Source organism: Trachymyrmex cornetzi, unplaced genomic scaffold (assembly GCF_001594075.2).
Source record: "Trachymyrmex cornetzi isolate Tcor2-1 unplaced genomic scaffold, Tcor1.1 scaffold1093, whole genome shotgun sequence".
NCBI lineage: Eukaryota > Metazoa > Arthropoda > Insecta > Hymenoptera > Formicidae > Trachymyrmex > Trachymyrmex cornetzi.
The window spans coordinates 469,433-496,393 of record NW_017295646.1 but is presented as its reverse complement, the minus strand read 5'-3'; the positions used below and the strand labels follow the sequence as shown (position 1 = coordinate 496,393).

At 33.8% G+C, this 26,961-nt stretch overlaps 1 protein-coding gene across 5 annotated transcripts; it reads left to right on the top strand.

Annotated features, from left to right (window-relative positions):
- The first annotated feature begins 200 nt into the window (after window positions 1-200).
- On the top strand, window positions 201-26,408 carry Acsl (Acyl-CoA synthetase long-chain). 5 transcript variants are annotated; one of them, XM_018508018.1, is made up of 9 exons: window positions 201-390; window positions 17,437-17,550; window positions 22,614-22,968; window positions 23,189-23,557; window positions 23,925-24,320; window positions 24,573-24,885; window positions 24,953-25,216; window positions 25,331-25,606; window positions 25,702-26,408. In XM_018508018.1, exons 2-9 carry the CDS (start codon window positions 17,531-17,533, stop codon window positions 25,854-25,856), a joined length of 2,148 nt encoding a protein of 715 aa, XP_018363520.1. In that variant the 5' UTR covers window positions 201-390; window positions 17,437-17,530; the 3' UTR covers window positions 25,857-26,408. The 5 variants fall into 5 exon arrangements, with proteins under 5 accessions (XP_018363520.1, XP_018363555.1, XP_018363529.1 ...); XM_018508027.1 differs by lacking the exon at window positions 201-390 and adding an exon at window positions 3,427-3,713; XM_018508053.1 differs by lacking the exon at window positions 17,437-17,550.
- Window positions 26,409-26,961: the final 553 nt, after the last annotated feature.

Below are 26,961 nucleotides of genomic sequence, written 5' to 3'. Positions count from 1 at the left end.
GATCGATCGCAGGTGCATCGTGCATCGCGTCAGCGTGAAATTCGTGCGAACGTAGCGCGCGCGAGTTTCAAGTTATCGATCGCGGAACGGCGCGCGTGACGTCACCGAGGATCACGCCACATCCCCGCCCACTACGACTCGCCGTCCGATTGGTTCGCGCGCAGGCCGGCCGTCTATATTGAGATCTCGCGGCCGCGTACCGGCTGTTCCGAGTCGGACTTCTAACGGCTCGTGAGTTTGAGTACATCCACAGCGTGCGTTTTGAAACGTAGTGCGATGAGTCCTGTCTGACAGCCGGCACACATTGCACGTCTCGATACGAGTTGAATTGCAGATCATTCGGCTGAACGTTTTAGCAGCGAGAGCGTCGTAATTTTTTTAGTAAATCAGGTACGTAATCTGACGGACGGATTCCTGCTTCGCAAAAGTTGAACGTAATCCGTTACGCGCCTAGAATCTGTAGTTTGTCGAGATCATTTTGCGTAAATTAAGCGAACGTATCAATGTTTCGTCTCTGATTCTGACACCTGTCTCTCTCTCGTTTGTGTACTAACGATGTTTGTCATCCTAAACAAAAGCCGTGAAGCGCTCACGTACTCTCGAGGTAAGAAGAGCGTAGATTGGATTGTTTACTCTTTCAACGTGCACGCATTACCGTATGGAATGTATGAAACAGACATTTATCTTTGTACACGACGTGTATACGGAAAGGTAGATTACTGTAGATTGATCCTGTAACAATAATCGTTCGAAATTTCCGCGTTATTCACGTAAATTGTTCAGAGACGTAGTATAGGTATAAAATGCGCATTTCCTGATCTTGACAGCTGTGCTCCGTTAGAAAGAATTGAATCTATCAGCATCTTCCTTCAATTCGATATTTTAGAGAAGGAAAGAGCGAAAGAGATACGATTTGTTTTTTCTAAACTATTAATGACAACTGAAAAAAATGCGCAATTTATTCTTATTAGGTTTATATCCCATTTGTACCAATTAGATCAACTTTAATCTTGGGTTAATTACTCTTTATCTTTTTCTAATTTTTTAAATTAAAGCAATTTAAGCCGAGATTAAAGTTAATCTGCATTGATAGAAATAGACATCGTAGGTCTATTTTTATAGCTAAACTAGTACATACTTTTAAAACTTTAAATGAAATATGTAGATATATATTTTATTTGATGTTAATTGGCTAAAGTTAAAAAAAATTCTATGATGCAGTCCAGTGTAGAAATAAAAAAAAACAAGCCAAAATAACAAATACGACAGCATATGTATGCTAATTCCCCATGTAAACAAATAACGCCCGTAATCGTTGCTCGCTTGAGTATCGTTTTTTTACAGATGATTTAAAATTCACTCTAATGCGATATTTTTGGAACCCGCCTGAGCATTTGACCGACACGTGCGACTCCGTAAGTGACCGGCGCGACCATATTGCGGCCCGCAAAGGGGTCACGACCGATACATTACGATAATGGAGGGAGAAAGAATAGAAAGGCATCCGTTCGAAAATCGTCTGCCGTTTCCTTTGATTTGGCTAATATTTTATTTGTCCTACGACGAATTTTTCGAGCGTATTGATCAATAATGGACTACAAGATAGAGGATTTCTAGAAACTCGAGAACTTCTCTATTCAACAGTCAATTAACGTGATTGAAAAATGTGTCATACGATAAATAAAACATTAGTCTAGAGCCCGTGGCACATTTTTTGCAATACATTGTTTCTTATATGACTGCTTGCGTTTTAGTTTGCTGGAAATGATGGGCTATCTGTGTGGTGCAATTCTATTTACTAAAACGCAAACAATTCAGTAGGAAAAAATACGTCTTATGCTGTAGGCTTTGTATCCGTTTCTATCAATATAGTTTAATCTTGGTTCAATTTTTCATTCCCGATTGTTTATCTCCAAATTCTTTACTGCTCATTCTTACCAATACAGATTAACATCAAACTTTTTATTGTATTCTTTATTTTTTCTAATTCTTATAACTAGAAAAAAAGTAAAAATTAAGTTAGACAGAGATTAAAGTTTCTATTAAAAAATCACCGAAAATGCCAAATTGATAATTTCCTATCCTGGTTTTTGGTTAGTAAAAAATTATGATATTATTTATAATTTATATCATTAGAACTGTTTGTATTATATATATGTATTCACATATTTTTAAAATTTTATATTGTATATCTAATATGAAAAAAGAAAAAAGTTGAAATGACAGCAGAACAAAAATGGCGTCATCCGCAATTTAATCGATATTGGTAGAAATAGACAGTAAGACGACAAATGTGAATTTTGAGTATAAATGTACACGCGAAAAAACAGACTTGTTTTACTCTCTTATTTCAACGGTATATAATTTTTCAATGTGACATTTTGATTATCAAAGATTAAATCCTCCAAAGAAATCCGCGAAACTCCCGAACGTAACGAAAAGAACGTTTGTTTATTTATTAGCAAGTACTTTCGACAGTATTTTTCAGTCTCGGGTCGGCGTTTGGCAAATGCCGGATGTATGTTATCGTCGTTTATGGAATATTTCATAGTGATTTCACAGTGTATCATATTTACATATTGTTTAGCGAAAACCAAACGCGCCGAATGTTTACGCGTTCACTTGTAAAGTAAAATCAAGGGTGAGGCAGTAAAAATCAAGAATCAACCGAATATTTGAATTAACTGTTTTACAGAGAAGAATTTAAAGTGAGAGAGGCGAATCTGTTCGTATTTTATAAAGGGGATTTTATAAAGGTATTTTATAAGGGTTGTCACGAACGTTTGGAAACTCGAGATTATAAAACAAATCTAATTAGGCTTCGTCTTTTAGTCTAAGAATTTTTATTTTAATCTTTTAAGCTGGTATTTATAATCAGTTCTTGTATTTAAAACTATCTTAAGTGTAGTTTTAAGATGTTATAAGCTAATTACAAAGTCGCCTTAGCACTTTAAGATATTATTTAAGACGGTTGAAATAAGATCTGCCTTTTAGAATATTAACCATGCAATTTTTTTTTTTTAAGTAGAAACGTGAAAGATGAAAATTTTTGTGTATGTATATGCAAAAATTGTCACTTTTCACGTTAGAGAAAAAGTTACTCGATTGAAATCCTAAATTAAAATAAAAGACGAAATCTAATTGGATTCGTTTTCAATGGAAACGTGAAAAGTACAAATTTTTATGTACATACATAAAAAAATTATTTCACTTTACGTTTCCGCTCTAGAAAAAAAGTTACAAGATTGACCTTCAGGTTCCTTTATTTTTGAACCATTAAAGAACCGTCCAAAAGGAAAAACATTTGACCGAGAAAAGCAAAGCCAAGCCAAGCCAAGCCACGCCACGCCGACAGGAGACGCTCGCAGCGTCCCATCGATCCCGCTAGTTTCAGGCTGCAAGATGGCCGCGGCGTTGATCACTAGGTCGGTTCGTGTCCGGCAACGCCGTCAGTGCGTACGGGTACCTGAAGCCGGTTGCGTGGCACGCGTGTGATTCAACGGAGTACTCGCGCGCGGGAACGAACGTCGTCGGGTGGGAGATCCGGTGAATTGGCGATGCGATGGCGTCGTGGATCGAGCGTCATTGAGGATAGATCGCGTCTGCGGAAACTCGGAGATTGCGGGTGTACTCTTCCGGCACGTGTAACGTGGAAATTCCGTGAGATCGGAGCTCTTCGCCGCGCGAGATCCTCGACCACGACCTAAAAGAATGTAAGCGACGCTTCCGTGATACTATCGGTATACTGGGTGATCCGAGAAGAAATACTTGATTGGTTTATTTTAACACTAATCTTGATAAGCAGACGTGGTTAGGTTATTTAACGCTAAATTGATGGTGTTTGATTTTTTAAATACAAGGGTTTTTTTTTACATGTAATTTAACAAATAACAACGGATTTTATATAATTTATTTTATTTATATCGATTTTACATTGTTTATTATTCGCTGAAAATATTCTGATATCTCATTTTGTTATGTAATTATGATTGAAATTTGAACACTCTGTTGATAAATATTGAGAAAGATGTTGAAAAATTGATTGAGAAATTACAGCTGATCGAGTATTTATAAGTATTGACCTTCTCGATACAGCTGAATAATACAAATAACGATGTGTTATGAAAACTTGTGTGTGCTGATAATGCGATTTGTCCACAATGTTTTACTAATCCTTCATATATACGATTCATACGATTTCCATCAAATTAGCGGTAAATGCTAACGCGATGAAAATTAAATACTAATTAGTCGCTATAATTCGAACTTTGTTCCAAACGTGTGACAGATAATTAGAGATAATAAGAAGCTTAATGTCTTCATATAAACAATAAATATATATCCAACATATAAATAGGAAAAATATAAATGCTCCAGAATTAAGTGCTATTTAAATGCCTTAAATTAGTAAAATTTAAAAAAGCAAATTTTCTTCGGAATGTAAATTTTTTAAATGATCTTAGCATCTAATTAACAATTTTGTAATTTATTAGAATTTACTTAGCCGCTGGTTGGGGACTATCTAGAGATTCTAAAATATTTTAGAGAGATCCGTTTCTTCTTTCCAGCTGAGCTTCTTGTCTACCTTTTCTCTTTTTTCTTTCTCCAACGTGAGAAGAAAAAGAGAAGAGACAAACCATGCCAGAAGTTTAGCTAAAAAGACAGGTTTTAGATGTGGGTTACGAGTTTTCTTTAGAATGCACCTTCTAGAATCCATCGACAAAAGAAACTACGTTTCTTCCTCGTTCTATATACCTAGAGGCTGATGACGTTGCAGCGTGAGCAAGCGGATCTCGGATTACGCGTTTCTCTGGCTTTTAGCGTGGCGCAGTATTATTGGCGTTCGCAATTGGACTTGACTCTAGATTCTCTAGATTATTTGGAACGTGGAAGCCGGAGCACGCGCACCGACCTGGTTGGCCGTGATATTGCATGTGAATTGGCACATCGATTATTTGACTATCTTTCGATTATCAGTTCCTCACTTGACCCGATTAATAAGTACCACGTGTTCGATAATAACATGACGGAACTGCAAAGTTCATTATACGAAACGTAGAATTTGCTAATCGTGATATTAAAAGCGATAATCTCACATAGCGGTTATTATTTTTATTAAAAATTTTTTATTCTTTCCTCGCAAATCTTCGAGCGTAAATGATTAATTTTAGGAAAAATATTAGCAATTTTCTTCGAAGCATAAAATATTTTAACGTAGTATCTAATTAACAATTCTGTAATAGCAATAAAATATAGTTAAAAGTCAAAACGAACGTAAAAGGAAGATGTTGGTTTAATATTTACTATAATACACTTTATTTATTTCTAAAATAGATTTTTGAAACATCTCCCTTTTATGTTCATTTTGACCCTGAACTATATTTTATTGCTTTGCGAGAACCGAGCTTTGAGTTTAATTCAGCGTTGTAACATATTAGAAATTATTTAATGATCTGGTCAAGGATCATCTTGATGAAGGTCACAAGTTTCCTTTAGAATGAACTCTTTTGAATTCGCCGGCAAAAGACTCAATTGCAATGTGATTCAAGCAAGTATTCGTCCGAGATCGCTTCGAGTCTCATTATCAACAAACTGCCTTTCGAGAGTTCATCCGAGACCGAGAGCTCGCGTGGACTTGGGAAAGCAGAACGCGTGTTGGATTCATTCGCGGGGTTTCCCCCCCGTTTCTCCGACTCGTCCCGAGTCCCGGGTTCGCGAACAGCTGTCCCGGCGCCTCGTGCGCACGTCACTTCCACCTCCGATCGTCGCGTGGCGTTATCGGGGCGAAATCCCAGGGTCCACGCGCGGGTCGGTCCACGACCAAAGATCAAAGGTGGTCGAGATGTTTGATGTGTGTCGCGGTGTGTCGGCGCGGCGCAAATTCAGTCGTTCGTCGACCGTCTCGAAGTCCACCTTCCGATCTCCTCTTCTCGCTTTTACGCAACACGCACACCCTGTCCTTTGTACCACGTACACGGCACGCCCGCGAGTGAGACGTGGTGAAGAAGTGCGACGCAGAGAGTAGACTGCACGCACACATACACACCCACATATATGCGAACACCACATCATTCTTCACACCGACACTCCTGAATCGTGCCTAGTGATAATTTCCTCTCCCGCGATCGCGCGGTGGGAAAAGCGTACGACGGCCGGCTGGAAGTGATCTCTCGGTGAGCAGGAAAGTCGCGAGAAGGAACCGCGGTCGCTTTGTCACGAAACTCGTTAGGTGAGAATGTTTGTATTGTTGGTGCTTGTTGCGAGTAATCGTCCACCTGTGGGTGTTAGGAGCTTGGAATTTGTCGTGCATTCTTTGTCGACGCACACTGTAAAAGTGGCCAACTATGCACACGTTCGTTAAATATTGACTACATTAAATATGGATAATTATGTATGTTATATATTGTGTATGATATTTGCTAATGTTGGCATACGTTGGCCATATCGTCTGGAGGCGCCTTTAGGCTAATATTTTATTTGTTACAAATTTTTCAAACGTGTTAACTGTTTGATTAATTAGATAGATAAGTTCTCGAATCTCTTATAACCAATCAACAGACTTGAATAATTTTTCGACAAATGTAATACAGCACACACACAGCTGAAGGCTAATATTTCATTTATTCACTGATAAAGTATTACGCAGTGCTAACTGAACATTTACTTCCAGTATAAATATTTACTCAATAAAAAATGATAGTTAAATCAAATTAATGATGGTTGTATTGAATAAATATATATTCACATTTTTAGTAAATATTTATTAGAACTGTTTAAACAGATATTTTTTGTAATGTAGTATTTTTTTCAATATTGCATGTCAAATTTTTCAAATGTATTAATTGATAACAAGTTAAAAAATTTGAAGATTCGAAAACGTTTCTATTTTTTGTAGTCAATTAATATATTTGAAAAATTTATTGTATACACCGAGAAAAAATTTCTGATTGAAAATGAATGAACGATCATATATCAATTAAAATTCTGGTTATCTTAACAAAAATTATAATAGATTTTACCAGAAAATTCTGATTTGTTCATTTTCAACCAGAATTCCAATTAATGCGACGAAACTTTTTTTTCGGTGTATGAAAATATTGAAATCTTAATCCAATATCTATGAATAACGTTGTAAATCAATGTTAAACTCCCCATTCGTTTTTGTGCAGAATTTAAGATTCCAGATGCTACGCTTCGTGGAAATTGATGAATTTGCGATTTGTTTGACTGCGGATTGGAACGGTCTCGCTGATATCGGGCGGAAGTATATCATAACGTTTCTCTGAAAGACTTATCATTAGATTCCCTCTTCATCAACGCGTTTGTCGTCGATTCTGAGTAAACTAACTTCCTAACTGACTCAATCAGTGAGGAATCATAACGTTCCCATTCAATCGTTATCAATTCGCAAGTTTCTTGTTATCAATTTGCGGCAGACTGATCGATTTTGCAAATTCACGGTCATCACATCGAACGAGGTCGACGGCTTTATCAATGAACGAAAGATTTACGTAAACCAATATGGCACTGCACCAGTTAAAAAATATTTATTCAATCTTGCTGCTCCAAATGCACACCGGTATAATCAAAATTTTGCACATTTATTATTTCACGACGTTATAACTTGTTTATGAGAGATTTTGTAATTTAAATGTATAAAAACACAGAAGTTTAGGATTTATGTTGGTTTATTGTTTGTGCTTATAGCTGTCACGTGATAATCATTTCGACAGTTTAGACATAAACACGGCTATAATCAATTGGCGGGATAATGTATGTAACCTTGGTTCTTTCTATACGCACATAAAAGATTATATGTATATAAATTTTTTTAACGTTGCAAAAAAAAGAAATAAAGAAAGTGAATAATCTTCGTCGATAATAATTAATTTTATTTTAACAGCAAAATGAAGAATGTCATTTTTTGATGTTTTACTTCTCATAATTCTCTTATATATTCTTTATAAAATAATATCCATTTTTTGAGAAAAGAAATATGACCTTATAAATACTTATAAATACTAATTAAAATACTGTCAGTATTTGCTCAATATTTTTTTTACGTTAGTTTTTATTTTGCATAACTGTGAATCACCTTTGCTACGTTTTGGAATATACATGAAGTCGTACGAGATAGTGGCAGACATTAGCGATGTTAATTTTTAATATATTGGGAATAGCAAGTGTATTTCCCATAATAAACGTCACTTAAAATATGTTTGTTTCTTTTTTGACTGATTCTAATAAATTCTAGAAGATGCTTTACTTGCTGATTTATGTTCGTGATACTCTTATCACTCTGTTTCGCGAAAATTTTATCTATTCCGAAGACTAAGTAAATTTGTTGATATCGTCGTCAACAAGCATTAACGAGATCAGTCGCAGCTGCAAGTCGCGAGATTAAGTGTGACGCGTAACGCATATTCAAGCCAGACGGACGTGGATGATCGCCTAGACGGAAACAATCCGTAAAGTAGTGCATGGTGGTTTCATCGTTGGCCACGCACGAGGTTATTAATAATGGCGATGTAGCGTGAAATCTTTCCCCTCGTGGTCCCTCTTCCGTCGATTCTCTTCCGCTTTTGCGGCGATAAAACCGGATTTTTTTTTCAAACCAGTACGATTGTAGGACAAAATTGCTCTTCATAGTAAATGTATAATCGCGCACAAATCGTCACATCCTGATTCCGAACGCGAGAATTTAATAGACACTCTGTTAACATTTTTTCATCGAATGGTCTCTATTCAGGTCACGTGTAGTCTAAGCGTAAAAAAGTATACTGTCTATTTTTAACGGGGAAATTATTAATATGGAAACGCATACATGAACATTTAGCGCATGTATTTCAACGTGACCTGTTTTGATAAGCAGCACAGATTTACCTTCATTCAGATTGTACATTATATGTTTCTATATGCAAACAAAATATAGTAATTCTTAAGAAGCCTCACAGGAATGAATCGGTATTCCGGTGGCACCATTTGCAATGGCTGACCTGAATATCTTCTGTATATAATTTCGATACTACTTTAGAAATTCTTCGTGTTTGCGTCTAAGTCCAGTGTAATGCAGGATTAGAAACTATCGCATTTCTTCAGAACGAAAGTTTTACATTCTACAAAATAACAATCGGACAAAAAATTTCCTATAACTTTTTGAAGTCGTAGATTATATATTGTAGGTTACATTTATAAGATCGTTGTTTATTCTTGGTCCGATTTCACCAGTGTAGATTAACTTTGACTTCATTTACGCTTTATCTTTTTCTAATTTTTAAAACTAAAGAAAAAGATAAGTGAGTTAAACAGAGATTTTAATTAATCTCATTGGTATATTGAGAGAAAAGTTTTTGATATCTGTGACCGTAATTATATGTTATCATAATTAAGATTATTATTGCTTATTTATAACATTAATAATAATAATTAATAATAATAATTATATGTATATTTCTATCAACAAATATCTATAGTTGGCAACGTAAAAATTATAGTTATGATGATTGCCGTTACTATAATTTAACTGTAATTTTTATAGTCATTTTTTTGGGGGGCAAACATTAAATTATATACTAAACCTGAACTTTTCTGAACCTTCTAAATTTAACTTTTCTCATAGTGTAAAAATGAACATTACTTTTCTTCTGACTGCTGTTTTCACGAAGTTGTTTTCGTAAGAATTTGTAAGGATTCTTTTTAAATCGTATTCTAACATAATTTTCGCTCGATCACTTAGACCACTTGTGTTGTTATTGTAATCCGGTTGAACAGTGAATTAAAGAGTATGAAATCCTGGATTTCTCTATTTAATGACTTTACAATTAATCCAATTTGACATTCAACAGTAATTCAATTTATAAATACATTGCGTGTGTGGCGTGTTAAAATCAAACATTTGCAATAAGAAGGGAATTTCTCTTGCAGTTCAATCGCGATAATAAACCGGCGCGGATAATCTGCACTTCAACGTTTTAATTAATCCGTCGCATTCTGTACTTTACCACTTTCGGCTCGCGAGATCATCACGATAATCATTGATATTGCGTGAATGTAATAAGCTTACGTAATTATGGGAAGCGGAATAATCCACGTTAAAAAGTCATGATTGACGGATATCAAAACGCACGATGAGTTATTTGAATCTTGATTTTTTGTTTTGTCTTGACGAAGCATTCTATCCAGAATAAACTTTTATGAAATATGTTATTATGTATTGTGCCGCCTTTATACACTGGTTTTGCTTACATTTAATTGGTATAATTTGTGAGATGTATATCCGCGCGACACAAACACGATTTTCTATCCTTGAGAATATTGATCGCCCATCGCGAGAGTGATGGGCTCTTTCATCAATTAGTATTGTCAGTGTACGATCAATAGATCCTTATGCGATCAGCGATACAATCAATCACGTCAATGTGTCCAAAATTTTTGAGAGTCATCGAACATACAAAATAAAAAGATGAAAATGTTATTTCGACGAAATATCCAAGTAACTTAGAAAATATTAATGATATATTAGATTATTACGCTTTGATTATTAAATATTTTAATTATAATTTATAAACTTATTTAAATTTTAATTGTGAGAGGAAATTATGCATTTGATGTTACTTCAATATATTCTATTGTTTGCACGAATCATTCTCTCATTATCACATTCTAATTCAGGATAGTCATTACATAAACTGCGCGGTAGATTATTATGTAAACACCGGTTTGAAACCCATCTTTTTTTCATCTGAACACGTGAAGCAATGTCATAAAATACTGAATCTTTTATTTATATTTTTTTCTATATTCGTAAGAGTTCCTCTCTGTAGAATCTTCATTATTAGATATTGGCTCAATGAAATCATTAAGATCATATTTGAAATATAGTGATAGTTATTTGATTTTACAAATATTTTCAAGAAGGTACAATATTATTTTATTTATGCTATCTTTTTAAATAAATTTTTATAAATGACTTTTTAATGTAAAACGTATTTGGATTTATTATTAAGGAATGAGAATATTAAGAAATAATTTAATCTATTGTGTATATATCGCAGATAAATCTTAATTACATGTCAAACATTACGAAAGTATTAAATCAGAAATATCGATACGTACACTGAGAAAAAAATGCTGTTGATTCAATTGAAGTCTATATTACGGGCTGTCACTAACATAAGTAATTAATTCATGTATATTTTTATTGACCTAAAGGGCTTGATTATTGGAATAATAATTTATGCCTTTGTGTCAATAAAAATGTATATGAATTAATCACCTATGTTAGTGACAGAGCCCATAATATAGACTTTAATTGAATCAACAGCATTTTTTTCTCAGTGTATGATTTAAAAAACATTTAATTTATATTTTGTATAATAATTTTTTTGGCAATAAAACATGATAGCTAATAATTCATGATTCCTTTTGACATAAGCAAAAAAATGGCAGCATTTCTATCCGAGAGAATTATAATTGACGGCATTGATAAAAATATTTATCGCTAAGATAAATTTTAGGGAACATTGTGAATCCGATTATATGAATATTATTATTATGAATATTATTATCGTATAAATATTACTGTTATTACATGAACATTGTTATAATATAAATAATTGTTTCAAAATATTTATATTCTTGAATATCTAATATTTCCATGATTATTCTACCAACAGCGAATGTTACTGTATTTGAGTTGGGTTAAGTTACAATCCTTAGAAGCTTGTTAGCGCGGTGTCGAATTATCTTGCATATACGATTGTGTCACGTTCGCTAAATGCGTCGTGAAGGACGGGTCATCCGTGTGATATGAGTGCATCGTAGCTTATTTCTCTATGTGCTTAAAAGTACGTATGTGCTCGTAAAATTGGGTCAGTGGCGATAATGTCGATACCGTTTTGTTGAACGAAGTTTAACCAAGGTTGTTTCGCAGTACATACATCACGGAAAGGAGAATAGTATTCATTCGTGACTCTGAGAATGCATGATTAGCGTAAATATGAAGAAACCTGATAATTTTAATACATTTATTCCATTTACAAGTAAAGGTACACTTTGATAGATCCAAAATTTGTCGAGGGAAAGGGTCATTGATGGGGCGCGAGCGAAATTTTTTTTAAAGTCAAATATGAAAAGATAATAATTAAATTACTATTTAAATTATTACATTGAAAAGGTATTTAAATATATAATTTATAAAACGTTTTATTTTAAATTATATTACCAAAGAAATATAATGAAATTTGTATAACAAATCAAACTAACCAAGACTCCTTATAAATCAAAGAATTGGAAAGAATAAGAGCGCTAGGAGTCAGGCGCAGAGGACGTCGCGCAAATAATACACCTATGAAGCGTGAAACTTTTTTATTCACTAAACGCGCTTACTATTAATGTTGGATTTTTCCATTTGTTATCCCGAAAAATACTAGCTAATAATTAAAGAGTGACTCACTGTGTCTGATACCGACTGGCCAACATATCGGGAACTGGTTTTTTAATTATTCATGGTAATGTTTGTGCGATATGATGCTTTGTAATTGTGGTGAGCGTCCTTATTTTCGGGAAATTATTCTTAAAGTTTTTCGATAAATTAGTTTCCATATACTCTAATTCGACATTTTCAATATTTACCTTCTTTTTTATTTTCCTTTTCTTTATTTATTTATTTATTTTTTTTCTTAATTCTGGCATGTAAATTCTCGATGTAGGGGAGCTCACCATGACAGGATAACTTTTAGTTTATATATGTTAGTTTATGTTTGCTCTGAGGAAGGCTCAAAAGTGAGCCGAACATGTAAGCGCGTTTAGTGAATAAAGAAGTTTCACGCTTCATAGCTATATTATTTGCGTGACATCTTCCTAACTCTCCTAGCGTCCTTATTCTTTCAAATTCTTTATAATGAAATTTATATTTTTTTTATATCTACGAGTTTCTTAAATTAAAAAATATTTTTGGAATATTAAAATTGTGTTTAATCATTTCCGAAATATTAAAAATATATATAATATTTTGTTATAAATAAAAGAAGACTTCAAGGGAGCCCATTACCTGTGGATACGCTAGTGAAGGTACAGGAATATGAATGAAATCGGTAACGTAAACGACAGTAGTTCTCTAAAGAGGGCAATGCCTTTTTGCAATTCCCAGAGACGTGATGATTCATAGGAACAGTCGTATTAACGCTCGTCATAATTTGTTTTAAAGGAAGTCTGTACCTTTTTTGTGGCTATTTCTCGTAATTATTCTTTTACAAATATGCAACATAAATTTCAATCCTTCTGTTTTTCAATTGTTTCTAATATCGAAACGGAAACATTTGGATATTTTTTTTATTGACATAAATTTTCAAGTATATTAGTTTAATTATCGTTTATGATTTTTGTAAGAATACATTTAGCTATTTTTAGTTTAGTTTGATTAAAAACTGTTAATTTTATTAATAAACTATTATACGGATATATTGCGAATGAATGTACAAACGAAATGTACGACCGAAAAAAAAATACTCTGAGAATAGCTCGCGTCGTTTAAATGATTTGATCTTTGTCCAAAACAATAATAACAAGATGACGCTAACATTACGCATAAAGTTAAAAGTTGAAATAAACACTATTATTCACGTTGATTTTAATTAATATCTAGCAATTTATGAATGTTAAGTGTTGGAAAGAGCATAATCGATCTCAACGTGTCGCGAGTGTGCGTCGTCATGGTAATACAATGATGAATGAAGGCTGGCCACGAATACAAGTAATGACGCAACGCGTGAAATAGTGCCAGTAGACGGACCTTTATCGGTGTTACGACGTCCTTTCTGCACGTCATACAGTATCGAACTTCGGACTCGCCCATAAAACGACCGCGTGGAAAGAAGCCCAGAAATCTTGTCGCGAAGAGTTGCATCGCGCAGAACTTGATTACTCAATGTTTTGAAATATAATTATACTTGTCGGACTTTAACCCTCGGAAGACAGGCTGGTATTGAATTTAACCTTTTCTCCCATTTCTTAATCGCGCGTTAGCGATTGCTCATACGAAGCTCATAAGAAGTAAAAATATGACGTTGTATAATTAATTGAGACACCAACTTTTCGTGCCTTTTGATCAGAGAGTTTTTAACACTTTACATGTATGTGTTATAATATTATTGACTCTTTCAAAAAAGTAAGTAAAACGGACTTTAAGACATTTTGAAAACTAACTCTGACATTTTGTGAATTTAAATTCTTGTCTCTATGACGAATCTGTACCATATTGCGAAACGTCCGCATTCGTTATAGAGATGTCTCGATTTCATTTGTAATTTACTTGTTTCGTTCAAATTTTTAAAATTTATAATTAGATTTGTTCATGTTGCTTGAAATCCCTAAAAATTTTTCCATTTAAAATGAGATAAATATATATTTGGTTGTTGAAGAGAGAGAAAGCGAAGATTCTAAGCGCAAAAAGTGCAAAAAGTGCAAGCAACGCGAACAGACCTATTAATATATACGCCAAAATTAATTACATATCAATTGTTTATTTCCGATTACGGGGAGATAAAGTTGTGTGGCAGTAAATTTCATGTAATCTCCTAAAGCGGATTGAATTTGAACGGCATCACCATTGTCCTCGTTCTTTGTACCGTCAATTCTTATCGCGAATCTCAATAGTTATCTACGTCAAGCAACGTGAACTTTGGATCGTGTAGTCTTGCAAAACTGCTTGAGTACAAGGTGCGCGTTCTTGCGATATTTATAATGCATTCGTTTATATTTATTTGCCCTTCGGTGGTAAAGATATAAAAAATAGTACTAGTTAGATGTGATACCAGTGGATTGAGTGGATAAATGCTTTATTTGCGATTTTTATATTCCTGTTATAACGTTATCTCAGATACATAGTTTTCAGTGATCACCTTATTTGTCCGTGTCGTGTTATACGCAAAACAATGAGATACAAATCCGATAATTTTTCGACTGGCTGCTCTTTGCACCTTTGTATCGATAGGACAAGATAAGAATTCATGCGTAATGTGTATAATTTATGCAAATCAAAACGGGAGTCGAAAAACAATTGGTATAAAAAAAGAATAATCGGCACTTGAATTCTACACTGAAAAAAAATAGTCAGTTTTAATAAACATTTAGTTCTCTCTCAAAAAATACTGCCAACTAAACATTTACTTACCATAAATAAATATTTGTTCAGTATAAAAAGAATGATTGTTAAATCAAATTAATGTTTCTTGTATCGAATAAATGTCTTTATATTTAATAAATGTTTAGTTGATAGCATTCAACTAAATATTTATTAAAATTGACTATATTTTTTTTCAGTGTACATGACATATACTGAGAAAATATGTATTAAATATAAATAAATATTTACTAAATTAAACAATTACAAATCGAAATTAAACCAATGAGAATAAATTAATTGATAGAAATAATATATATTATATTATATATTCTATTTTCAGTCAAGCTGATTTTAGTGTTTGATAATGCAAATCTTTGCAAATATATTATTCAATTAATAAATGTAAAAAATGGTATTTAAATTAATGATCTTGTACCAAATAAATACATATTTACATTTAATAAATATTTAGCTAGTGTTATTTAAACAAATTTCATTAAAATTTAATACATTTTTCTCTCAATGTACGAGCAATAGAATAGGTATAAAACTGAACTTTGCGCCGCGCAGGGATTGAATCTCGAAAATCGAAACTGGCCGCTATCGTTATCGCGCGGCGTGTTTCGACTGCAATGCGTGCATTCCGCCGCGAATTGACACGTGCACACGTGCATCGGGGGCAAAGTGCACTTGACCGAGTCAGTTGCCGCGCGGTTAACGGACCGCGGCGGATAACTTGCGGATGACTTCGAGGAATTCTTCGCGAATACGACGTTTCATATATATATATACTGGAAGATATTCGTCGTAGGGAACTCGTTTAATTGCCGTCTGCTCGTAATTTTACATTGTGTAAATGCAATGTGCCCCGGAACACTTAAGAGACGTAAACGAAACCGCCCTGTCAAAGAAAGCTTACTTACTAAATAGGCAAAGCCGCGTGACGGATGTGAATCTGACCTATTAAGTAATAACTTGATTACTTTTTATCGTATGATTGCACGTTTGTGCGGATTTTTTAAAATTAAGAGTTTGTTATATGCGATTTAATTATACCCGATCTTATTAACTTATATCCAGTTGAGTCTTTGCATTATTCATATGTTAAATATTTCCTAGTTTTTTCTTCTTTTTTTCATTGTTTGCACGCATATCAGTTTTACATATCCAGCAACTCCGCGTGTACCTTTATATAATCTTGATTTATTATCGCATAATATAAATTTATAATATTATATAAATATATGATCTTATTTTCTTTTTTTTTCCTCAGTTTATTTAGTATTTTTAACGAACACATTTCGCAGCGTGAAACATCACTATCTGTAAAATTTAAAACACGCAAAGATATACTTATTTACGCGCAATCTTTAAGATACATTTTATTACCTTTATTCAAATTTACTGCAATTTATGGTTTAGCAAATGTCAACTAATTCTCTATATAACAACATTTATAAAACTTTAAAATATTTAAAGCTTAGATATAGAATATATTTCGATAACTATCGTTTATGTAAAGATAAGTCGCACTTCTAAGGATTAACGATAACTTATTTACACGTTTTTAACGATCGATGAGCGCCGATAACGCCATGATTATAGAAATTCTCAAGTAAGAGATTGGATCTGTTATTATTCAGGACGCTGCTCAAGATAAAATGAGATAGATTATGCATTAGATAAAGGCTATTCCGATATACATTGCCAGTACTAGAAATTTATAGTTCACGTTACATATAAGTACTACAGATTTTCAGTACTGGCAGTATATATCGGATTAAAATAAGATATTTATACATCTCTATTTTATACACTTATCTTACTCTATCTTGAAGATCACCATTCTGAAAATGAGACCAGTTAAAAATTGTCTGAGAGAGACCGGTATTCATAGTCCATTCTCAATTTAAGAACGTCTTAAGTAATATCTTAAGATACTAATACCGTTCTCTGATTGATTTATGATATCTTAAGATATAAGAATCGACTATGAATAGCAATCTAAAGCTACACCTTACGTGCGTTGTAAATTTTCAGCAGAGGCAGCTTAAACAGTGTCTAATCTCTTACTTGAGCATTTTTAGCCGATATTCGACGACGATAGTCATATTAAGGATCGGGAGAACGATCAGAAGCCTTCTTGACATATCTGTCAAAGACGAGTCGATTTCGAGCCTTCGAGAGTCCTCCTACCTCCGCCGCGCCGAGTCGAGGACCATTTCGGCGACGAAGAGCGTACTTGAATGCACCGCATGCACCTCGCAGATCTCACTAACTCTTGTCGACTTTGGGAATGGTTTTTCTTGCAGTGTCGATTAATCCGCATCGCGCACAGAGAAGCACCCCGCCGGGTGAAGTGTTGATCTTGGAAGAGTAAGAGCGACCGGATAGAGAACCGCCACCATGATCGTGGACGATAAACAGTGAGTCGTAGTGTAAACGCACGGGATATGCCGCTGCGTAGCTCGTAGACATACGGAGCCTGCACCGCTATGCATCGCGCATCGTTCGCTGCATACGCCCCGCATGAGCTCTCTGCTGTATTTTCTATTTCCGCTTATACTATTACGACTCTCTACGCCCTCGGATGCGAATACGAGGCCCACGATGTTAAATTAAACGTGCTGTGGGCCTCTTGGTTCGTAGGACTTCCTGAAACGCATCCAACGAGCTCTTTCATTTATTTAGCCTTGCCGTAATGATCAAAGCACGTTTCTTTCTTTACGATCTCCCTCTATATGTTACAATTTAAGTCGCATATTATTTATAGCCGTATTTTTTTTTCCTTGTTATTTATATATCTGCAATCTTCTCATATGATGATATTTTTGTCACACTTATTTTTAATTTTTTTTATCGCCGGAAAATTCCGTGGAATACTTCGCAACTTACCTGCTAATTAAACGGCTAATTAAAATTATTGTTATTATTTTATCTATTTCTATCGCTTTGATTTATCTGTCTCTTGTTCTTAGCATGACGATTTTGTTCTCGATGTTATCGGCATGAAATATATAAATTATAGTTAGATATGATACAACAGTATATTGTAATATTTAGGTATTCTATCTAAAATGTGGTCATGTGATTCTAATCTCTCATTCAAATTAGTAAATGTAGAATATGTTACATAAATTAAATTTAGAATCACATTACCACGTTTAGCATCGAACAGAACGTATATTCCGTAAGTATATCTTTTCTATTTCTTGTTAGAGAAATAATCAGATCAGCTATCGTACAAAAACGGTAGTGAAGAATTTAAACAATCGGTATTATTACAAGGTCGATTGTGATCCTCATTGGAAAAATATTGTATGAGTTTTTTATGAGAATTTTTCCATAATAATCAACGCTTGAATACACATAAGTTTCAACGTGACTATGCCGTTGAAATATTTGGATTGAAGCGTTTCTGTGTAGTTTTTATCTATGATAACTTTCTTACGTAGTTTGTAGACTATCTATATTTTTTATAAATTTTGCGTAATTATATGTATTAGTTTAGTAAAAAATATATAGAAATATGTTAATTGTTAAATAAGTAAATGCATTATAAAATATATGTGGATTTGGATTGAAATCTAATAATTTCCTATCAAAAAAAAAACGTAGCTTGTAGACTTTATCTACGATAGCTTTCCGCATAGCTTGTAAACTTTATGATAACTTTTTTTATACATTTTGTATTCTGGATAATTATTAGTTTATTAGAAAATCTTGAAGTATGTTGATCATTAAACTATTAAGTAAATACATTTTACAAGATATAGATTTAACCTGCATCGATTTATGTTCAAGGAGAAAGCCAAAGTACGAAGATATTTTTTTAATGGACTGACTCTGCTACTCTCTTCTTTGTTTCAATTTTTAATGAATATATGATTGGAGACCGTGTTTGATCGTAAGTTTGGTTGTAGATCAGTAGTAAGATATCGTTATTTTAACATTATGGCTGCATAAATAGTACCGAACTTTTTCACTCGAATGTTGAAAGCAATTTGAAATAAAAATGTAACTTATTATCTCTTAATGCAGATGAGAGAATATATATTTCGTAGTATTCATATCAATTTCTCATCTGAGTAAAGAGCTATATAATATGAGCTTATTTTATTTTTTACTGTTGCTTCTCTATTGTTACATTATGTTGTTTCTATGATATATCTTTAAAAGTTAATAATCCAGTTTTTTTTAATAAAAAATTTTTGTTTCAAAATATTTAAAAAATTCAATTCTGTGGATATAATATTTTCGAGTGTTCGTTAGACGCATTGCAAGGAGAATAAAAAATCCCGAGGAAAAAGTTTTTATTCGACTCACGGGAATTTGCGGATTGACAAATCGTTGGAAAAGAAAATGAACAACGAGATCTCGAGATCTCCAGCGGACGATGTACTTCGGCATTTGACCGTGAGATGCCTGTTACCGCACAGTTGGCCCCCTTCGTTCCCCTTCAACTTCCGCCTTACGCACGAGACCCTTTGGACACATACTCAATCGCAGATAAGACCCGATAGACTGGTTGGCTCCATCCATTCGCTCGCTGCGTGCAACGTGAACTTGCGTCGTTCAAAGTCCGTAACGATATTGAAATCTCGATTACGTGTTCTCTCAGTGTCTTTTTCTGCAACACTTTGATCTTCCACTATCATGCAGGGTCTCCCACAGAATCATCGATTTTATCATAAAATCATAAATTTTATGACCAAAATTGTAAGGCAGTCAATGTTTTTTCTCCCATTTTTAAATTAAAATATGCGAGACATGAGATATAAATGAAAATTGCAGTTGATCGCAAAAATAAGGCTACATTTATGATTTAATTTCAATTTTAACATACTCTAATCTCATCTTTGATGAGATTTTATTTTTAAAGCGATTGCTATTTTTTAAAACCTGTTTTTTACTTTCTTTAATTGAAGAAATCTAATCGTTCCTTTATCGATTATACGTACGGATTTTTATAAAATTTTTAAAAAGTGATTTAAAGACTAGCTTTATATATATAGACGTCAATATCTTTGCCCTATTTCCCTATTTTCTTTCTACTTATAGACTTATAAATTATACAATTACGAAGGTGCTATTTTTCTTATACGACTCTTAATGTAGATTTAATTTCAAGTGTTCCATATCGTCATGTATATTTCATTTTCGTTATATCTTGTATTCCATATTTTATTTTTAATGCTCTTACGATGATAATAAGTGCGTTTATTTGCTAATTGGTATACATGAGACGATTTAGTTACTCTTAGATCATGTAGTAATTTTCTTTATTTCTTTTGCACAATGCGTTTAATATTTATTATAGAAAACTCAAACATGAACTTTGAACATCAATTAACTAACTGCATTTATATTTGCATTATATTTTTACATATATTAATAATAATGAGATATATGAAAATACATAATTATAATTAGCATTCAGACTACCGTGTCGCAAACCAACAACATCGGAATAAAAGATTAATGATGATAAAACAATGTCATTATATATGATAATAAGAAACGAATTAACAGGTTTTTCGAAATAACGTTATCTTATCGGTGTTTAATTCAATAGCGAAAAAACTGTAAAGTATTTTTACAAACTGATGTAATGTCAACCAAAGTTTGCGTCAGACCTACTTGTTATTTTAAGTTGAATCGCAGGAACGTGACATAACTCATGTTTGCTTCTCGTATACGGTATCAAGTGCACTGCATTATGCTGATACCGTCTGACTGCTATACGCACAATTCAATATTAAGCAAACTCAGAAACTTGATTAATAACAATATTGTAGTGTGAAGTAAGAAAGTAACTATTGATCTAACTATACCTAAGGAGAAAGAGGTGGCATAAGTGCGTTGCATAATAAAGTTGAGGGATGGTCGGTATATCGTGAATAGAGGATATGGTGCAATCAATAGTAGAATAAAAAGTATCGTGAATACGATATGGCGCAATCAATAGTAGAATAAAAAAAGAATCAATGGATATGCAAGTCCACTGATCTAAATTGACTTCGTCCGCAGATTGATATTTTATCGGAACTGGACTTGACCTCGCGAAACATGTGATCGAAGTGGACTTGAAATTAACTTTTTGGATTTATGTCTCTTTCTCGCGGATATAGATAGATCTACTTTTGGCTGCGTTTTCAGTAGAACGTATGTTTCACAACTATTGGAAGTTTTTCTTTACTGAGAGAGAGATAGGATTATTTCTCTAGTTCTAAAAGTATAATTCAATCAGCGCGAAGAAAATTTCCAACAGTTATAAGATAAACATTTTGCTGAACACGGCTATTTATATATAATATTTCGTAAAATGATCACTCTTTCATGCAGTATTAATATGAATTTTTCGTAGCTACATAAATTATTTGGTAAATTAAGATGAAAAAAAAATAAAAAAATGTTTCCTACAGTTCACTAATTCTCTTTTGCAACAGGCAACAAAATCTTTTTTAAATATTTAAGGAAGATTAATACTCAAACATATTTTATCGTAAAAAAATATCGCTAACGTGTGAAATTTTATTAGCGGACTGAAAATCAATAGCCAATATATATGTCACACAAGGCATTAAAGGAGATGTAATTGAGCAACTTTTACATTTTTATTGTTCAATTAGAAACTATATTTTTTATTAGGTTTGACAAGCGACAGTGGTATTCTGGCACTCTCCAGGTAACGCTAGAAAAGGCAAACTAATTAAATGATATGCCTTTCTAGTTCTTCGCTTCAGGAATACAATTACATTCTTATAATTGTTGATGCATACTATAGATGTGTATGATTGAATTTGTATCCTATTGCTTCAATAGCTTGTTATCGTATCACTTATCGATCTTGATAGATATGTCGTGTTTGTAAGAGCGCTTCTTTTTTTTTTTCTACGCACGTAGCATGATAAGTGTTATGTTACAATATCTGTACCACGCTGCTATAAAAATAGATAAATGGCGCTAATTCGTCAAAAGTCCACGAAAGAATTAATCCTGATGATTAAATATTGCTTATCGATCGTTTATGTACGAGATAGTTTTTGATCGTTATTGATTCGAATTGTTTGCAAGACGCATGATTCCGACCGATATCCTTTACTCTCTCACGCTTGAAAACTTGCTTACTCGAGTAGATAATTCGCTTGCTACGGATAAGCAGAATGAGATATTGTAGTATCCGATAAGACAATGTCGCGAGAATATAGATAATTAATAATATTTAAAATTTGTATCTTTCTATATACAAGAGAGAATTAAAGTACAATGATCGAATTATATAAATCTATAAATTATATAATTACAATAATTTTTTTTCTTTTGAGGGGATATGAAAATAAAATCTAAATTTATTTACTTCGAGTTTTGCACTCGTTATAATCTTTTTGCGTCCAAATTTCACAAGAGAAGAGAAGCATGGAATAGTGTTTTTTATTAACGAGCTGATATCTAAATACGAATATTGAGTGATTTCTTTATTTAACAGGGAAATGGAAGGTTTCTGGATCTACGGCGCGATCCACGCGATCAAGGCTCTGTCGTACGTGTACGACTTGCTGACCTTCCCCGTGTATCTCATACTTCAACGACCATGGGAGAAGCGTAAGGCCTCCAGGAGGATTAAGGCCCGTCCAATCTCCAAAGATGACAACCAGATCACTTACAGAAGCGTCGATTCTCCCAAATCGATGCACATCATGCTCGAACGTGAAAAGGTTGATACTCTGGAAAAGGTACTTCTTTGCGTTGTCAAAATGTACGGCGATAAGAAGTGCCTTGGTACCAGACAAATCTTAGCAGAGGAAGATGAACCTCAACCTAACGGCAGAATCTTCAAAAAGGTAATATGTCTCAGACATTTAAATATAAATCCTTTAATATTTCATAATGTGAAAAATTGTCATTTTTTTATATTAAAAAATAAAAGTAAAAGAGAAAATTATAGAAAGAGAAGAATTTTTAGGACGAATCTCAACATATCTATATATTTTCTTTACTTAACGTTAATATCGAAGAGATACAAAATTAATTTTGTATCGTGAAATTCTATCTATTTTCTAGTATAAAATGGGAGAGTACAAATGGAAGTCATTTAGCGAAGTCGAAAAGTTGGCCTCTTCCTTCGGCCGAGGTTTGGTAGAACTCGGTATGAAGCCACGTAATAATATTGTTATCTTCGCCGAGACGAGAGCAGAATGGATGATAGCGGCACATGGATGTTTCAAACAGAATTTCACTGTGGTGACGATATACGCGACTTTAGGCGATGAGGCTATTGCTCATGGTATCAACGAAACCGAAGTAGATACTGTCATTACCAGCCATGAACTTCTGCCAAAATTCAAGCGTCTACTAGACATGGTACCGGAAGTCAAGAAAATTATCTATATGGAAGATCAACTCAAACCGACTAGCACCAAAGGTTACAAGGTATATTTTAATTTAAATATTCAATATTAATTTTTAATACAAATTGACATTTAGATGACTTTATAGATTAAATCGTAAGAATATACATAATCTTTATTCAGACTTTTTTTTATGATTGTACGTAATTGTATTAATGGAATAGTTATTGCGAAAATTAACTAATAATTTAAATAATCGGTTATGCACGCGCCGCATGGATCTGTTAGTATTATTTTTCTTCTAAAAACTTCTTTTGCCTAATAGCTGTGGTATCGACTATGATTGACTGTCATGTTATTACGTAATGGTTGATGTCAGTACTGCTACTTATGATTAGTAGTCTTCATTTTCTTGGTTTTTTTTTAAGTATTTATTGTTTTTGTTTCAGGATGGAGTGCAATTGTTACCCTTTACCGATGTTATTAAAATGGGCAATAAGTCAAGTGCGAGTGCTAACTCGCCAAAGAATGATGATACCGCTATAATTATGTATACGTCTGGTTCGACGGGAGTGCCGAAAGGCGTCCTTCTTTCTCACAAAAATATCATTAGTACTCTAAAAGCATTTTCCGATGCTGTAGAGATTAGATCAGACGACGTTTTTCTCGGTTTCTTGCCATTGGCCCATGTCTTTGAGCTACTGGCCGAAAGTGTGTGTCTTTTAACCGGAGTGCCCATCGGTTACAGCTCACCGCTTACACTGATTGATTCGAGTAGTAAGATTCAGAGAGGATCGAAGGGTGATGCTTCCGTCCTACATCCAACTTGCTTAACTGCAGTACCGGTGAGTTTCAAATCTTTGCAAATCATTCGATTTCTTCTTATTAATTCTTTTATCTGAAAAGAAAATTGTTTATCTATTAATCACCAAGTTATTCAGAGCATCTCAAGTCTTTAAGTTTACAAATAAAAAAAAATATTTTATAATAAATGAAAAAATACATCAATATCTTTTCTAAAACAAATTATTAAATTTTGTTTCTAATTTTAATACAATTTTTTAGGTAATACTGATACAAATGTAAAATTGTTTCAGCTTATTCTCGATCGAATTTCCAAAGGAATAAACGAAAAAGTGAAGAAATCTGGTCCATTTAGACAAGCTATTTTTAATTTTGCATATGAATACAAACTGAAGTGGACGAAACGAGGCTATGAAACGCCTCTTTTCGACAAGTATATCTTCGGAGCCGCAAAGCAAGTACTAGGCGGTCGTGTTAGACTTGTGCTCTCTGGAGGCGCTCCGCTCAGTCCGGATACTCATAATCAAGTGAAACTTTGCCTATGCGTCACCGTAACTCAAGGATATGGACTCACAGAAACGACTTCTTGCGCAACCGTTATGGATAGTATGTATTTTTGAACTGGAATGCTTATTCGATGTTCCTGTTGTCACGACGTACATTTTTCTTTTAGCGTACGATAGAACTACCGGAAGAGTTGGAGCACCTACTACGGTTTGCGATATCCGGTTAGAGAATTGGGAAGAAGCTGGTTATCGAGTCAAAGATCATCCACATCCTAGAGGAGAAATAGTGATCGGTGGAGACATAGTTTCCGCGGGTTACTATAAATTGCCGGATAAAACGAAAGAAGACTTCTTCCGAGAGGATGGCAGACAATGGTTCCGAACAGGTGATATCGGCGAAATTCATGCAGATGGTTCCATCAAAATTATTGGTACGTCCCAAAAATTACAGTGGACATAATATCTTTTTGTTCTTATGAGAAATATAATATCTATATTAGTTATTATTTTTGATATCTCTGATAATTAATGTTTTGTTTATGTAGATCGAAAGAAGGACTTGGTTAAATTACAACTCGGCGAGTACGTTTCTTTGGGTAAAGTTGAGGCAGAGTTAAAGACTTGTCCTGTCGTAGAAAACATATGCGTCTATGGCGATGCGAATAAAGCGTACACAGTGGCATTGGTTGTACCTAACCAGCATTATTTAGAAGAAATTGCTAGTAATCTAGGCATAACTGGAAAGAATCTCGAGGAACTTTGTAACAATCCACAGATCGAGAAAGCGGTACTTCAAGAACTTGTTGAGCAAGCGAGGAAATGTATGTTTCTGTATATTCTTTATTATTTTTGATTGTTATTTTGTTATCGTCAATCGATAAATTTATTATTATTCAACTACCTTTATCGTTTATAGGTAAGCTCCAAAGGTTTGAAATACCCGGTGCGGTGAAGTTGTGTGCAGAACAATGGTCACCCGATATGGGTTTGGTCACCGCGGCGTTTAAACTCAAGAGGAAAGCGGTTCAGGAACGTTATAAACATGAAATTAATAGGATGTATGCCTCGTGATGTTCCGCCATAGGATGCACTAAATGTTGCGTATAATGGGGATTTAAACCTAAGAAATTACCTTGTCCAACAGACGGTACCTCGATAATTCACAGATACATGTAAACATTGTCATAAACTCACATTTTACACTGGTCACGGGACACGTGCCAAGCTCGTGGTAATCGCGTGTGCAATCGTAATGATAATCAAAAGATCTCTGCATTCTTCGAATGATTTTCTCAATTCCGTCATCTGATTAATAATCCGCTGACGTTTGATCAAATTGTCGTTAATTCATTTAATTGAGCCGAGAAGTTTATTTGTAGAACGCCGAGATCTTATGATCTAAAAATGAAAGTATCGCTTTTTTAAGGCATTTTTTCATTAGGTCTTCCGAGCGCGATAAATTTTTTGCAATTTTACATCGATATCGATTATTACACAAGTCGAGTATTCAATTTCGTGATACGAAACCGATGGGATTTCTTATGTATCACTTTCCGTATTCACTTTACGTACGAATTATTAATGATAAATGGATATCGTAAAGTTATACCGTAGCGCGATATTGGAAAAAAATAATGGTACAAGACGATTTTCCGCTGGGAAAGTTGTTATTGTCCTATTGCCTCTACTTTTCGATAATTTTTCATTATGTCAATCAATTCGTCGCGCATGTATTTCAGTAGTGCACCTATCTAATTGTTGGTGTTAATGGGCCAGTCACGATATCTTTGCGAACGAGCTGGTTTCAGCTTCACAACTCGTATGGTGTACTTATTTTTAGTATCATTCAAAATTATCGTTCGGTCTTTAGAGGGGACGGAATGTTTGAAAAGGATCTTTCCGGAGAGTTTTTCGTTTTCTTACGAATAATATATCATGTACATATAGAAAAGAAACGAAAAAATAAGGCTGTTCGTGTTCGGCACGTATAGATCAATTTCAATAAGGAAATTTTAATATATATATATATATATAATACATTGTGTAAATTAAAATTTCTCTCTCATCGATACTACCTTAACATTATAATCTTATACCGTCTGTCTAGTAATTTGTCGACGTACTCTGCCTACTTTTCGAAATATTAATTCAAGCATCACAATATTTCTCCCAGCAA

Excerpts from the sequence above, each read along its gene's own strand:
- Acsl (XM_018508018.1), top strand. The coding sequence starts at position 17,531 with ATGATCGTGGACGATAAACA. Across the intron at positions 22,969-23,188 it reads ACGGCAGAATCTTCAAAAAG|TATAAAATGGGAGAGTACAA; the intron begins GTAATATGTCTC and ends TCTATTTTCTAG. Across the intron at positions 24,886-24,952 it reads TTGCGCAACCGTTATGGATA|CGTACGATAGAACTACCGGA; the intron begins GTATGTATTTTT and ends TTTTTCTTTTAG.